At 38.3% G+C, this 10,995-nt stretch overlaps 4 protein-coding genes across 5 annotated transcripts; 2 read left to right on the plus strand and 2 right to left on the minus strand.

Moving 5' to 3' along the window:
* The first annotated feature begins 75 nt into the window (after positions 1 to 75).
* LOC135161795 (lysosomal cholesterol signaling protein) lies at positions 76 to 3,481 on the plus strand. The gene is made up of 3 exons (XM_064119711.1): positions 76 to 361; positions 528 to 675; positions 752 to 3,481. Exons 2-3 carry the CDS (start codon positions 590 to 592, stop codon positions 3,066 to 3,068), a joined length of 2,403 nt encoding a protein of 800 aa, XP_063975781.1. The 5' UTR covers positions 76 to 361; positions 528 to 589; the 3' UTR covers positions 3,069 to 3,481.
* Positions 3,482 to 4,039: 558 nt separating this feature from the next.
* LOC135161137 (uncharacterized) lies at positions 4,040 to 5,335 on the minus strand. The gene is made up of 2 exons (XM_064118446.1): positions 5,131 to 5,335; positions 4,040 to 4,879 (listed from the first exon to the last, which is right to left on the minus strand). The coding sequence occupies exons 1-2, from the start codon at positions 5,189 to 5,191 to the stop codon at positions 4,074 to 4,076; spliced, it is 867 nt and encodes a 288-aa protein (XP_063974516.1). The 5' UTR covers positions 5,192 to 5,335; the 3' UTR covers positions 4,040 to 4,073.
* A 67-nt stretch (positions 5,336 to 5,402) lies between these two features.
* LOC135161128 (ubiA prenyltransferase domain-containing protein 1 homolog) lies at positions 5,403 to 8,250 on the plus strand. Of its 2 annotated transcripts, none has more exons than XM_064118430.1 (2): positions 5,403 to 5,732; positions 5,813 to 8,250. In XM_064118430.1, the coding sequence occupies exon 2, from the start codon at positions 5,837 to 5,839 to the stop codon at positions 6,839 to 6,841; it is 1,005 nt and encodes a 334-aa protein (XP_063974500.1). In that variant the 5' UTR covers positions 5,403 to 5,732; positions 5,813 to 5,836; the 3' UTR covers positions 6,842 to 8,250. The 2 variants fall into 2 exon arrangements, with proteins under 2 accessions (XP_063974500.1, XP_063974499.1); XM_064118429.1 differs by having other exon boundaries at positions 5,404 to 5,629.
* Positions 8,247 to 9,966, minus strand: LOC135161144 (gametocyte-specific factor 1 homolog). The gene is made up of 4 exons (XM_064118456.1): positions 9,603 to 9,966; positions 9,400 to 9,526; positions 8,908 to 9,061; positions 8,247 to 8,779 (listed from the first exon to the last, which is right to left on the minus strand). Exons 1-4 carry the CDS (start codon positions 9,696 to 9,698, stop codon positions 8,551 to 8,553), a joined length of 606 nt encoding a protein of 201 aa, XP_063974526.1. The 5' UTR covers positions 9,699 to 9,966; the 3' UTR covers positions 8,247 to 8,550.
* Positions 9,967 to 10,995: the final 1,029 nt, after the last annotated feature.

The raw sequence follows: 10,995 nt of genomic DNA on the forward strand, positions 1-10,995 counted from the left end.
CGCTTACATCGCTCCTCTGGTGCTCTGGTGTGTTTCTCCTATCCATCCGAATCTATTCTAGTCAATCTTTTTTTATGTAGGGCTTGAATTTACGCATATACACGCCACACAGGACAGGTGACAAAGCGCTCGGGTGAATATGATAACGATAAGTAACCTATTAGCGGTGTAATCAAAACAAGTGATGATTATAGCTGTTTATTAATCTGCTGAAGCAATTGTCATATCAAAGCTCACTGCATTACGGTGAGGATTGTCGTTATGCTGTACTCTAGTGGTTCGCAGAGGTTCTTGTAAAGCAAATCTTCGGATACGGAATATGATTCTGTAATTGCGGAAGTATGATGGATGTCAGTGAATTGTGAGTTTTTGCATTTCTGTCAGGTCACCCTCGTTAGTCCAAATGTCACGCGCCTGTGGCGCATGAATCATGGGTCATATTTCATTCACCTAATACACTTTTTTCCATCAATTTAAGACTTTGAAAACCATATGTTTTGATTATTGTTTTATCGAAATGTCGTTAGGTTACAGAAATTCTCGACGAAGGTGGAATTTTAGCATTCAATAAAACGATAAAACCAATACGATGGAGTTTTTAAATGCCTCGATGGATGCACCTACTGACAATTTGTATCTGGCATTGATTCAGTGCTTTGCAATTATTCTATGCGGGTATGTATAAAATTTTGGTGAATTCGATATCTCTTCATGTGCAATCAATGAATTAAGAATTGACTGACACTTGCAGGTACATTGCTGGGAGACTCGAAATAATAACTAGATCTGAGGCCAACGGTCTTAACACCTTCGTCGGCACATTCGCGCTACCCTCACTGATATTCTCATCCCTAGCACGACTGGACTTTTCAGTTGTAAACTGGAATTTCTTGCTGGCAGTGATGATCGCCAAAGGCTGCGTATTCTTGGTGGTTCTCCTCGTGTCCCTCATAACAACCAAGCCGATGAATCCCGGACGAGCAGCAGTATTCGCAATCTTCACAACCCAGAGTAATGACTTCGCCATTGGTTACCCCATGATCGACGCCCTGTACAGCCTGACACATCCAGAATACTCAGCATATCTCTACCTAATGGCGCCCATATCTCTCGCTGTTCTGAATCCCATCGGTTTCGTACTTCTAGAGATTGGCAAACAAAGAACTGGAAGTGACCAACGATCAGGCTGGGCCCTAGTTGTTTCAGTGTTAAAAGGAGTGGCCCTTAATCCCATCCTTTTCATGACAGTTCTGGGAATAATGGGAAATTTTGCATTCAACCACTCTGTCCCGACCATTCTCTCAGCAATTCTCAAAGTATTTGGAAATGCGTTTTCAGCCAGTGCCCTATTCCTCCTCGGCCTCATGATGGTGGGAAAAGTCCATACGTTAAAAGGAGCAGCACTAGTCATTCCGGGTATTCTCATCCTGGTGAAGCTGCTAGCATTACCTCTCGTAATTCGTGAATCAGTAATTCTGCTTAATGCTGGTATTAACGACACTGATACCAGAGACCTCAGCACTTATGGATTTCTCTATGGGACTATTCCCACAGCTCCAGCTCTCTTCATATTCACTCTTCGTTACAAAATGGAAATTGATTTAATCGCATCAGCCATGGTTGCCTGTACATTCATGTCTGCCCCCCTGATGTTTGTCTCGGCAAAGGTCATAACTGCGATCAATAACGGAGTATCTCCTGATAATTATGCCAGACAGTTGAATGCATTCTCCATGGACATATCTGTTGCATCAGCAGTGGCATGTGTCTGGCTGATCATCTGCTTCTTCGTACTCGAGGGAAAGAAATTCAAACGCCCTACACACCGATGCACCATCTGTATTATCATCGCTCAATTCACGGTGGCTATTGGTGTGATCATCTGGACAAAACTGGACATCCAAAGTACTGGCTCCCCTCTGTGGTACCTTCAATGTGCTTTCATCACTGGGGGAGTTTATGCCAGTCGATTGCTTACAGCAGCCATGGCAGCTACTCTGTTATTTCTGAGTTCAAAGTCAGGAGCCTTCGTTCGAGATCTTCAGAGGTGGATTCTTCCAACTGCACTTGGAATACCTTTCATCCTGGTGACACTCATGTGCGCCATAGTTACCCCAAGGAATCCCTCAGAGCCTGATATGCGTAATCCGAATTTCCAACTAGGGACTGTTGAGGGAGCTGTCTCAATATTTATTTTACTGTTCAGTTTTATTGTGACCATTGGATGCTTAGTACTCCATCAGCGATATCAAAGGCGTCAGCATACTGAAGCCTATGCCAGCCTCATAGGCAACAGTGAGAATGCAGAGTCCACAACAATTGACACGAGAAACGTCGTCGACGTCGAGGATCTTATTACTCCCATTTCCCCTGTACCAGCAAACCCCTGTGGAGTGGACAACAATTGCGCATTTCAGAGGGGACTGTGTACTGCAGCCACTGGGGCACTCGACGAATACGAACCGGAGTCTGATAATGAAAGGGAAATGTCGAGGATGGACGGCGAGGATCCCCAGATTCTTCGTCACGTTGTCTTCATTATTTTCCTTCTTTGCTCGATGTTTATTGGGCTTGCTTTATCCGTTGGGACCATGATCATGGAGCAGATGACAGGAGTTTATGCTGAGCTGGCCTTTCTGGATGTGGCTTTCAATTTTGGACAGCCACTCATCGCCTTCGGAATTTTCGGGCTTGATCCCAGTCTCGGGAAACTGGGAAAATGGTTGAAGAATGCTTGCCATGAGTGGAAGGCTAGGCAGAAACTCCAACTACCTGATGAAGCCTCCCTCAGCCCAGAAGCCAGGATGATTCGGGAGCAGTTCAGCCAGTGCCACCTTCGAGAGTGTCGGGATAGAATCTCCATGTGTCGCAGGAGATTACTCACCGTTTATGAGGGGGTCTTCTCGGGGACTGATTTAGTTAATTGGCTTTTGGAGGCTGATGTCGCGCACAGTCGCGAGGAGGCTGTGCGGTATGGGCGATGTCTTCTTGAGAGCCGAGTACTTCATCATGTTGATGGTACTCATCATTTTCATGATAGAAATATTTTGTATACTTTCCAGGGATAGATGATTTCTTCTGCGCCCCTGGGGGATGAGATATTCTACAATGGAGAATAGATTTTTTTTCTTGTTTTCACGAGTTGGGGAGAGAGGTGGAGAACTATTTTATTACTTTCAAGAGTTTTTTAAAGTTTTTACAAGCCTTCATTTAATTTTCACTCCACTCTTTTTTAGCCTTAATTGAAGAGTAATAAATTTTTGAATCAACGCACGATTGCTTTTTCTACCGGTTGTTATCTAGATTCTTTATTTTCATTTTGAACTTTCCATTCATCCAGTTATTCAGAAACGTCCAAAAATTCGGAATTAAAGTGCAAGACAGGCAAAAAAAAATTGACTCCTGAAAATTATCTCCTTAATTCTTCTTTAGTATTGCAATTTTATTATTGAATTATTAGGAATCATTTTCATAATCCAAAGATTATATGAGTATTAATAACACTTAGTGATATATTCAGTGGTGAAACAGTTATTAATATGAAAGGTTGTACTGATTTTTTGAATTTTTGAATATACTTTTCCGATGATGCAGTAATTTCGCTGGACGATTGCTGCATCTGTATTGCACACAGGCGAATAATTTAACGCATCAATGGTAGACAATTATCTTGTAGCGAATGAAAAACAATTCATTGTTAGAGGAGAGAGAAAAATGATCAATGTCAATGGCTGTGTCGTGTTGTGAAGAATGTCAGCAGCTCTCAGAGTCAGATGAAATAATGTTTTAAATAAATTCTTAACGTTGTGCATTGTTTAGCTTATATATTACGATAATTAAGATAATTTTTGATGACAAATGTGATAAAGAGAAGGAGTTCTGTGTAATTTAATCACCCTCATTAGTATTGAACTGGCAATATACTTTCCAGAGGGAGAATAAGAATTGGAATTTCGCTAAAGTCTCTTTTATTGCCCTCCGTGAATGAAATTGTGGCGCAGTGCATGTTCCAATGGAAGGATCAATAAATACACGACAGTTGAATGCTTTTTTTTATTTTCCATTTTCTCAAATCAAAATGGTAGATCATCATCAGGATCTTCTTCATCCAAATCATCAATATCGTCAGGCACATACAAAATTTTAGATTCATTAACTGGATTTTTATCCTTAATAATGTAAGGCAGAGGTGTGTCGTTCTTCTGCTCCAGCTCACGAGAGTTCATATCCAATCTGAATGTTGCCTGTGGCTTTAACACAGCAGTTGGAGATGTCGGAAGGTTTTTCGGAGATGGGACAACTGGGATCCTCTCGGATTTAATTTCATACGTCAATACATCCTGAGTAATGACTACTCGATGTCTTAAAAATCCTCCCCCCTGCTTCCGGTGAGTCACAGATATTTCATAATTAATATCGCAACCAGAACTCGTTGCACTCGATTTATCGAGTCTGACGTGGGTGGTCCCCAGAGTCTCTATGCTCGGAATTCTTTGTAGACCGTAATCCCTTCGATATATACAGATCAGCTGTGACACTTGGTTTCCCAATTTTTCGATAAATCTAACAGCTTCGCTCAGGCCGACTGATAATACTAGACTAGTCAAGCAATTAATTATCACTGTCGATTGTTTATTGGAACTAAATTTGTTCGTTATCTCTCGTAAATTAATATTCTCTGATTTGTAGATGTTATCAAGATCTTGGGTATAATAATCATGAATTCTCAGGTTTTTTTCTCCAAATACTTCTGTCCAAGTGTCAAATGTAAACTGGGGATCGGAGAAGAGTAGCAGATCTGTGGAATGATTTGAACCTGTGTCTTTCCACATTTGTAACCAGCCTGCAACAAGCTCTGTTGCACGTAAGACTTCCACGCCTAAAATTAATTTTTGTTTTTTCATTTTTTTTTGTCGGACTACTCAACATCTCTATGATTATGCAAATAATTAGACGTGTGTGTGTTTGCATTGAATAATTGTAAAGAAGAAGGAATGTTCCCATAATTTACTAACAATGAGAAGAAAAATAATTGTCGATAATATTGTTCCTCAACTGGAGCTCTCTATCAATTTGAATGGTAAATAATTTTCGTTTATATTATTTATTATGAAATACGAACAAGGTTACCTTCATCAATAACAATGAATTTGGCATCTTGAAGCAGTGGTAATGTTTTTATCTGCATCATTCTCTTGGGCTGTCGCTTTATGGTCACATAAAATAATAAACAATACCTGTCAACAAAATGGGCTGCAGATATATCCAAGCTGGCAGCAAGAATCAAACTAATGTTTTTGTTTTTTCATTTTCTAACACATGAGGACACAAGGAAGATTGAAGAACACCTCCAGGAGTTAGAGAGCGCCACGTGCAAATTTGTAAAAACACGTCATCAACATAGGTGAGTGCTGCTTTTCGGAGTGTTATTCAAGTGCAGCTGAATAGACTAAACTGACTGAAAAATAAATCAAACGAGCAAAAAACAATAGATAAAATGTGGTTGCATTAGGTCACGAGGCATATCACTACTACATGTTAGAATTTAATCATTCAATACAGAAATGATTATTCAGAGGGATTGCAGGCAGTCGTAACCTAACTTCGACTTTTAACTGGAGAACTGGAGGTGAATATTCACTATACTTTCACCTTACGAAACACCTCGATGTATTCAACAATTCATGTACATCGTGTTGAAGAATACCTTGAAACAATTAAGAACGGTTCAGGCAATTGAATTTGTTATTTCTATTTTATTAGAAATTAATTTTCCTCCAATGATTATCATCATTTGTTCGATCTTCTTCAGGCGTGAAAGCATAGAGAAACCATCATGATGTCCAATGGAATACGGGCTCCCAGTCAGGAAGACGCGGCAAAAACAGGGAGATCGAGAACGAGCACCAACGGTGCATCGACATCATCAACCCTCGATTCACCCCTAATGAAGTTGTCATCGTACTTCCTGGCTGTCAGACCATGGTCTCTCAGTGCATCACTGATGCCAACACTCCTCGGTTCAGCACTGGCGTATCGTCTAACTGGTCTAGAGAGCTTCAGTCTAATATCGTTTATCTTAACCCTTTATACGATAATATCAGTGCATGGAGCTGGAAATGTTGTAAACACATACTTCGATTACATCAAGGGGGTTGACAGTGGGGGAAAAAGCGATGACAGAATACTGGTGGATCAGTTGTTATCTAAGGACGAGTTAGTGTCATTAGGGACAATACTTTATGCAGCTGGATGCCTGGGTTTTGTGCTATTAGCAACGATATCACCAGCTAAAATGGAACATCTGGCCCTTGTTTTTTTCGGGGGCCTGTCATCATCATTCCTGTATACTGGTGGCATTGGACTCAAGTACATTGCGCTTGGTGACGTACTTATACTTGTAATATTCGGCCCAATATCTGTGTTATTTGCTTTTATGGCTCAAACTGGATACATCAAGTGGGGTACGATATACTATGCAATACCGTTGGCATTGAATACAGAGGCTATTTTGCATAGTAATAATACCCGCGATCTTGAGAATGACAGAAGAGCTGGTATTGTCACTCTTGCTATTCTCATTGGTCGCACTGCATCACACGTTTTATACGCTTTTTTACTTTTTACACCGTACATAACCCTCGTTGTACTTGCACTCAGGTATTCAGTGTGGTTCCTATTACCACTTGTTACACTACCAACTGCGTTCAAAATTGAAAAACAATTTCGAAATCCAATGACGATACAGAGTGTACCTAAGCAAACAGCAAGGCTCAATATGTTTCTTGGGGTGCTTTACGTACTTTCTTGTCTCCTTGTTGAGCCACTTCCGTACTTTTAACTTGATCTTTTTCTTCCTATTATTTTTCTTTATTTTCCGAATCCGATTACTATTGCTACACTGAGGAGACAAGTTTTTTGCGATAAGTACGTTCTTACTTGTGGCCCTAAATTCCTAGCTTGAATATTATCAAGGACAATGTGTCAAACTTTTTAGGACAAGTGTAGAATTTTTCAACGACATTTTTTCTTTTTTCGTCCCGCATATTCTGTTCTTGACAATTTTCAAGTCGCAATTTTTTTTGTATCGGTAAGAGATGCTCCTCAAAAACTGTTCTTTCCTCAGGTAAATGCTAATTATTGTTCTCACGATTATTTGGCCAGCGAATTTATTGTGATGCATAATATAAGTCGGTTTGTTGATCTGTTTTGAAAGATTGTCATGTTTGAAGGTAGAAAATATCGACGGAAATGTGAAGACATAAATGGTAATCTGTCGAAGACTATTCGTCTGGAAATTTTTGTATTTTCATTTTTGGAATTTCCAAGACGAAATATCGAATAAATATTTTTCATCGACTCTCATTGAATAATCACTTGGGTTTATTTTTTATTTATATTCTATGGATATTGTTTTGTTTTAGGATTATTCAATTGACCTTCAATGATGATTATTTTGGGGGAAATAAATTTTGTATATTGGTCATGACTAGCATATTAAAACGTGAGATGCCAGTAATTGACGAATAACAGTAACTTTATCAATACTACAACATTGTATTGTTTTTATATTGAACTTATCGTGAATCTGAGGATGAATTTGTAAAAAGTGCTAAGACATACTCAAAACCCACGGTTGATGAAAATCTATTTATTGTATCATTTTATCGCAAATTAATCTTACAAGAAAATAATATCGAGCTGAACATAAAGGGGAATTAATGTATAGATTAAGGAGGATTCAAGGGACAATAGTAGAAAAAATAATTCGATAGAAGTTTTTATTCTCAAAAACAAAAAAGCTAGAGGAGAAATTAATCTAATAAACTTTTACTTGCGATATAATAAGTCTATATAGAATGACATAAATGGGCTCTAAGAATCAAGCGAAAAACAATATCTGGCTATGTACGTAGAGCAGACCAGCTTCTTCCGCCGAAATATCAATGTAATTGAATAGTGGAGAGACAAAAACCTATATGAACTCGTGCTTTAGAGAAAGCAACCCCTGATTGTCTCGATGTGTATATTTTTAATTTCTCCATTGAAACGTAATTCACATCATCATTCAGTTGAGTATCGATGTAAATCACCGATATATGGGTAGATCAAAAGGCCGATTTGACTCATCAGTAATAAAGCCTTTAAAGTTGAATAACCCCTTATCAAACCTTATCATAGGTTCATCTTGTTTCTGACTGGCAGAAGGTGTCTGGGAGGGATAGACTAATAAATTGTATGAGAAGAAAATTTGTTATTTTCATTATTTATTAAAACACAAAAAAAAAACGTGAGGAAATTGAATTCAATTTATTAAACTAAATTTTCTTTCAGCAATTTTGATACCAAAATATTTCGAAATACAATAATGATAAGCACTGTCTTTTTTTGTTTTTTTTTCGATTGGAGGGTCTATCACCGTTGATATGGAAATAAGATACTAGTTTCAAGAATAGTACTTATTATTTAATTAGAACAGGATTTTTGTTTTGTAGTTTTCTTTTATTCATTTAACTGCATTCGTAACTGACCAATCATACCTAAAGGCTTTTAAAGACGTTTTCGACCGCCACCACGTCCTGACAGCATCGGTGAGTTCATTAGTCCCGCTGAGATTGGTCTGATGCCACGACCACCCGGAGCAAGACTGCTCACGACTGACTCGACATCCTCTGCACCATTATAACCAAACTCCATTGTTATGGGCCATCCATATTCCCTCGGCGGACGCAATGGTTTCATAGCATCCGTGGGATGTTTCACAGACTTGTAAAGTGTGCTGGAGGTAAAATTATGAAACATATTTAAAATATGAAAACTCGATAATTCAATATGTTGCTCAGTTATGATCATTGAAAGATATTTAAATAATCTATTTTGCCCTACTCTTCCCAACTATCTTATTACCATGTTGATTCATCAGTATCGCTGGCCACTGAGCTAGTATCAGTGAAGTCCTTCAGGCGATTATCGATATTGCCGTCCCAGGTGTCGACACATGTCAGGGCATCCTCGAACTCTGATGGAGTTGGTGCTTTCACGGATCCATGTTTCTTGGCATCTGAAAAAAACCTCAATTCAATAAAATTATAGGATTGTTTTGGAACTAAAGAATATTGTCTGCCCTATATCTTCAGAAGTTCTTTATATCAACAATGTCTTCATTTATTTGTTTTTTGCCGAACCGCATCCTCAAATAGATAATGAGTTTTTTTGTTCAGACTATTAATAAACAATGGAAAATTATAAAAAAAATAGAGTAAGTACAAATGCATGAAATCCTTCTCTGTTGAAATATACTCCTGTTTATGATATTCCGATCTTTAAAAAATGCTCTCACGGCATCACATATTCCTCCCATGTCGTCATCAATAAGAATAAGGAGAAAAATATACTCACAAGCGTACAACCCCGGATTGACTCCCTTTTTGTCTGGGCACAAGTTCATGTGCTCTTCCAGCTCAGAGTGGAACATTATGTGAGTTGCATTGAATGGGCATGACTCCTTATACTTGGGTGGATAATTCTGTGAAAATAAAAGTTGATCGTAAAATACGAGGTTGAGTGAAGATAAATGCAACTCGACACTGTGCAGCACTTACCTTAGCACATTTCAAGACGTGCTTCACGAATCTAGATCGATGTATTAGGTGCTCCTCATTGTAGGGGCAAGCCTTCATGTTTGTTTCTCTCTCCATCTTTAATTTCTCAAGATAATAAATAATACTACTTAAATATTGCTCGTGCAACGAGTTTAGCAGACGCGAGTCCAAGAGACACAAAGCGCAGGTGAACGACTGAACTGAATCCTTTGTCTGGTTTTATTAACAAATAAAGCCGGCCGGTGGGAGAGGGATGTCTCAAACCAGGGCTTTATGGTGACCGGAAGTGTGAGAGAATAAATTTCATTATAATATTGTAGAGAAGTATTCTTATGTTGATACTATAATTAAATAATGAGCTATTAATTCATTAATTGTAACTAACTGAGAATTTTTCAAGTATGCTGAACAATTACGCTTTCAATTCAATTTTCCACCCCTCTTTATTCGATGTCGATAAAACAGTGTGATTATCGATAACCAATTAACATTTTAATTTACTGACAAATTACGTTTACTCAATTACCGCAACTCAATTTACATAAAAAAAAAATATGCGAAAGATAGGAGAAGGAAAGGTAAAAAAACAGGGGCCATAATAATTCTCAAATAAACAAAAAAATACTCAACTTATTGATCTTTAAAGCTATCATAAACGTTTGGTTCACACTTGGAAATAGAAGAGGGCTTTTGCCTGTTTTATGAATGAAACTCGACCTCATATCAACAGGCAGTCTCTACTACGCAGCAACATAGGATCGATTAGTAGATTGTGGTGTGGGCCCTTTCAAATCGTCTCGATTCAATGGTTTGCAATATAAAAAAATATCGTTTAAATTATTACAACGAAATTTCAGGATTTTAAGAATCTTGTTAATGTCATTAAAAAAAAGGGGATTGAGTTCGTAAGCAGAGCTTTAATTGGTCCCAATTAGGGTCATGTTCACCAGCTAAAAGGCATTTTTATTCTCTCCTATACGAAAAATATCAGAGCACAGTCGTCTCTATTCAGCCAGGAAATGGACCGAATCTCGGAATTCCTAGATTCCCCGGGGAAATTGCAGTAAGGACGAGACATCGAGATTGTAAGTCCCCTAGGGAGTGATTCGCAAATACGTTATTACGCGAACTGTTTTGTTTCGACATTTCTGAAATTTTAATGAGTTCACGAGCAAAGGATTTTTAACTACAACGCCCATGGGTCTGTTTAATTTGTCAAGATGGGTTTGTTGTAAAATATAATAGTTTTCTGGTCAAATTGAAGCATACTACCCAATGGTTATTGATATAAAAAAAATATATCTCTTTTAATGTTCACATGACAAATAGGATGTTTCCATTGAGTGCTTCATTCAAAAGTTATATTTTTCGCACAGAATCATTGCTGATGAAG

This window comes from Diachasmimorpha longicaudata, chromosome 4 (assembly GCF_034640455.1).
Source record: "Diachasmimorpha longicaudata isolate KC_UGA_2023 chromosome 4, iyDiaLong2, whole genome shotgun sequence".
Taxonomy (NCBI): Eukaryota; Metazoa; Arthropoda; class Insecta; order Hymenoptera; family Braconidae; genus Diachasmimorpha; species Diachasmimorpha longicaudata.

Excerpts from the sequence above, each read along its gene's own strand:
- LOC135161795 (XM_064119711.1), top strand. The coding sequence starts at position 590 with ATGGAGTTTTTAAATGCCTCGATGGATGCACCTACTGACAATTTGTAT. Across the intron at positions 676-751 it reads TTTGCAATTATTCTATGCGG|GTACATTGCTGGGAGACTCG; the intron begins GTATGTATAAAA and ends TGACACTTGCAG.
- LOC135161128 (XM_064118430.1), top strand. The coding sequence starts at position 5,837 with ATGATGTCCAATGGAATACGGGCTCCCAGTCAGGAAGACGCGGCAAAA.
- LOC135161137 (XM_064118446.1), bottom strand. The coding sequence starts at position 5,191 with ATGATGCAGATAAAAACATTACCACTGCTTCAAGATGCCAAATTCATT. Across the intron at positions 4,880-5,130 it reads ATTCATTGTTATTGATGAAG|GCGTGGAAGTCTTACGTGCA; the intron begins GTAACCTTGTTC and ends AATTAATTTTAG.
- LOC135161144 (XM_064118456.1), bottom strand. The coding sequence starts at position 9,698 with ATGGAGAGAGAAACAAACATGAAGGCTTGCCCCTACAATGAGGAGCAC. Across the intron at positions 9,527-9,602 it reads ACGTCTTGAAATGTGCTAAG|AATTATCCACCCAAGTATAA; the intron begins GTAAGTGCTGCA and ends TTATTTTCACAG. Across the intron at positions 9,062-9,399 it reads CAATCCGGGGTTGTACGCTT|ATGCCAAGAAACATGGATCC; the intron begins GTGAGTATATTT and ends GGTTTTTTTCAG.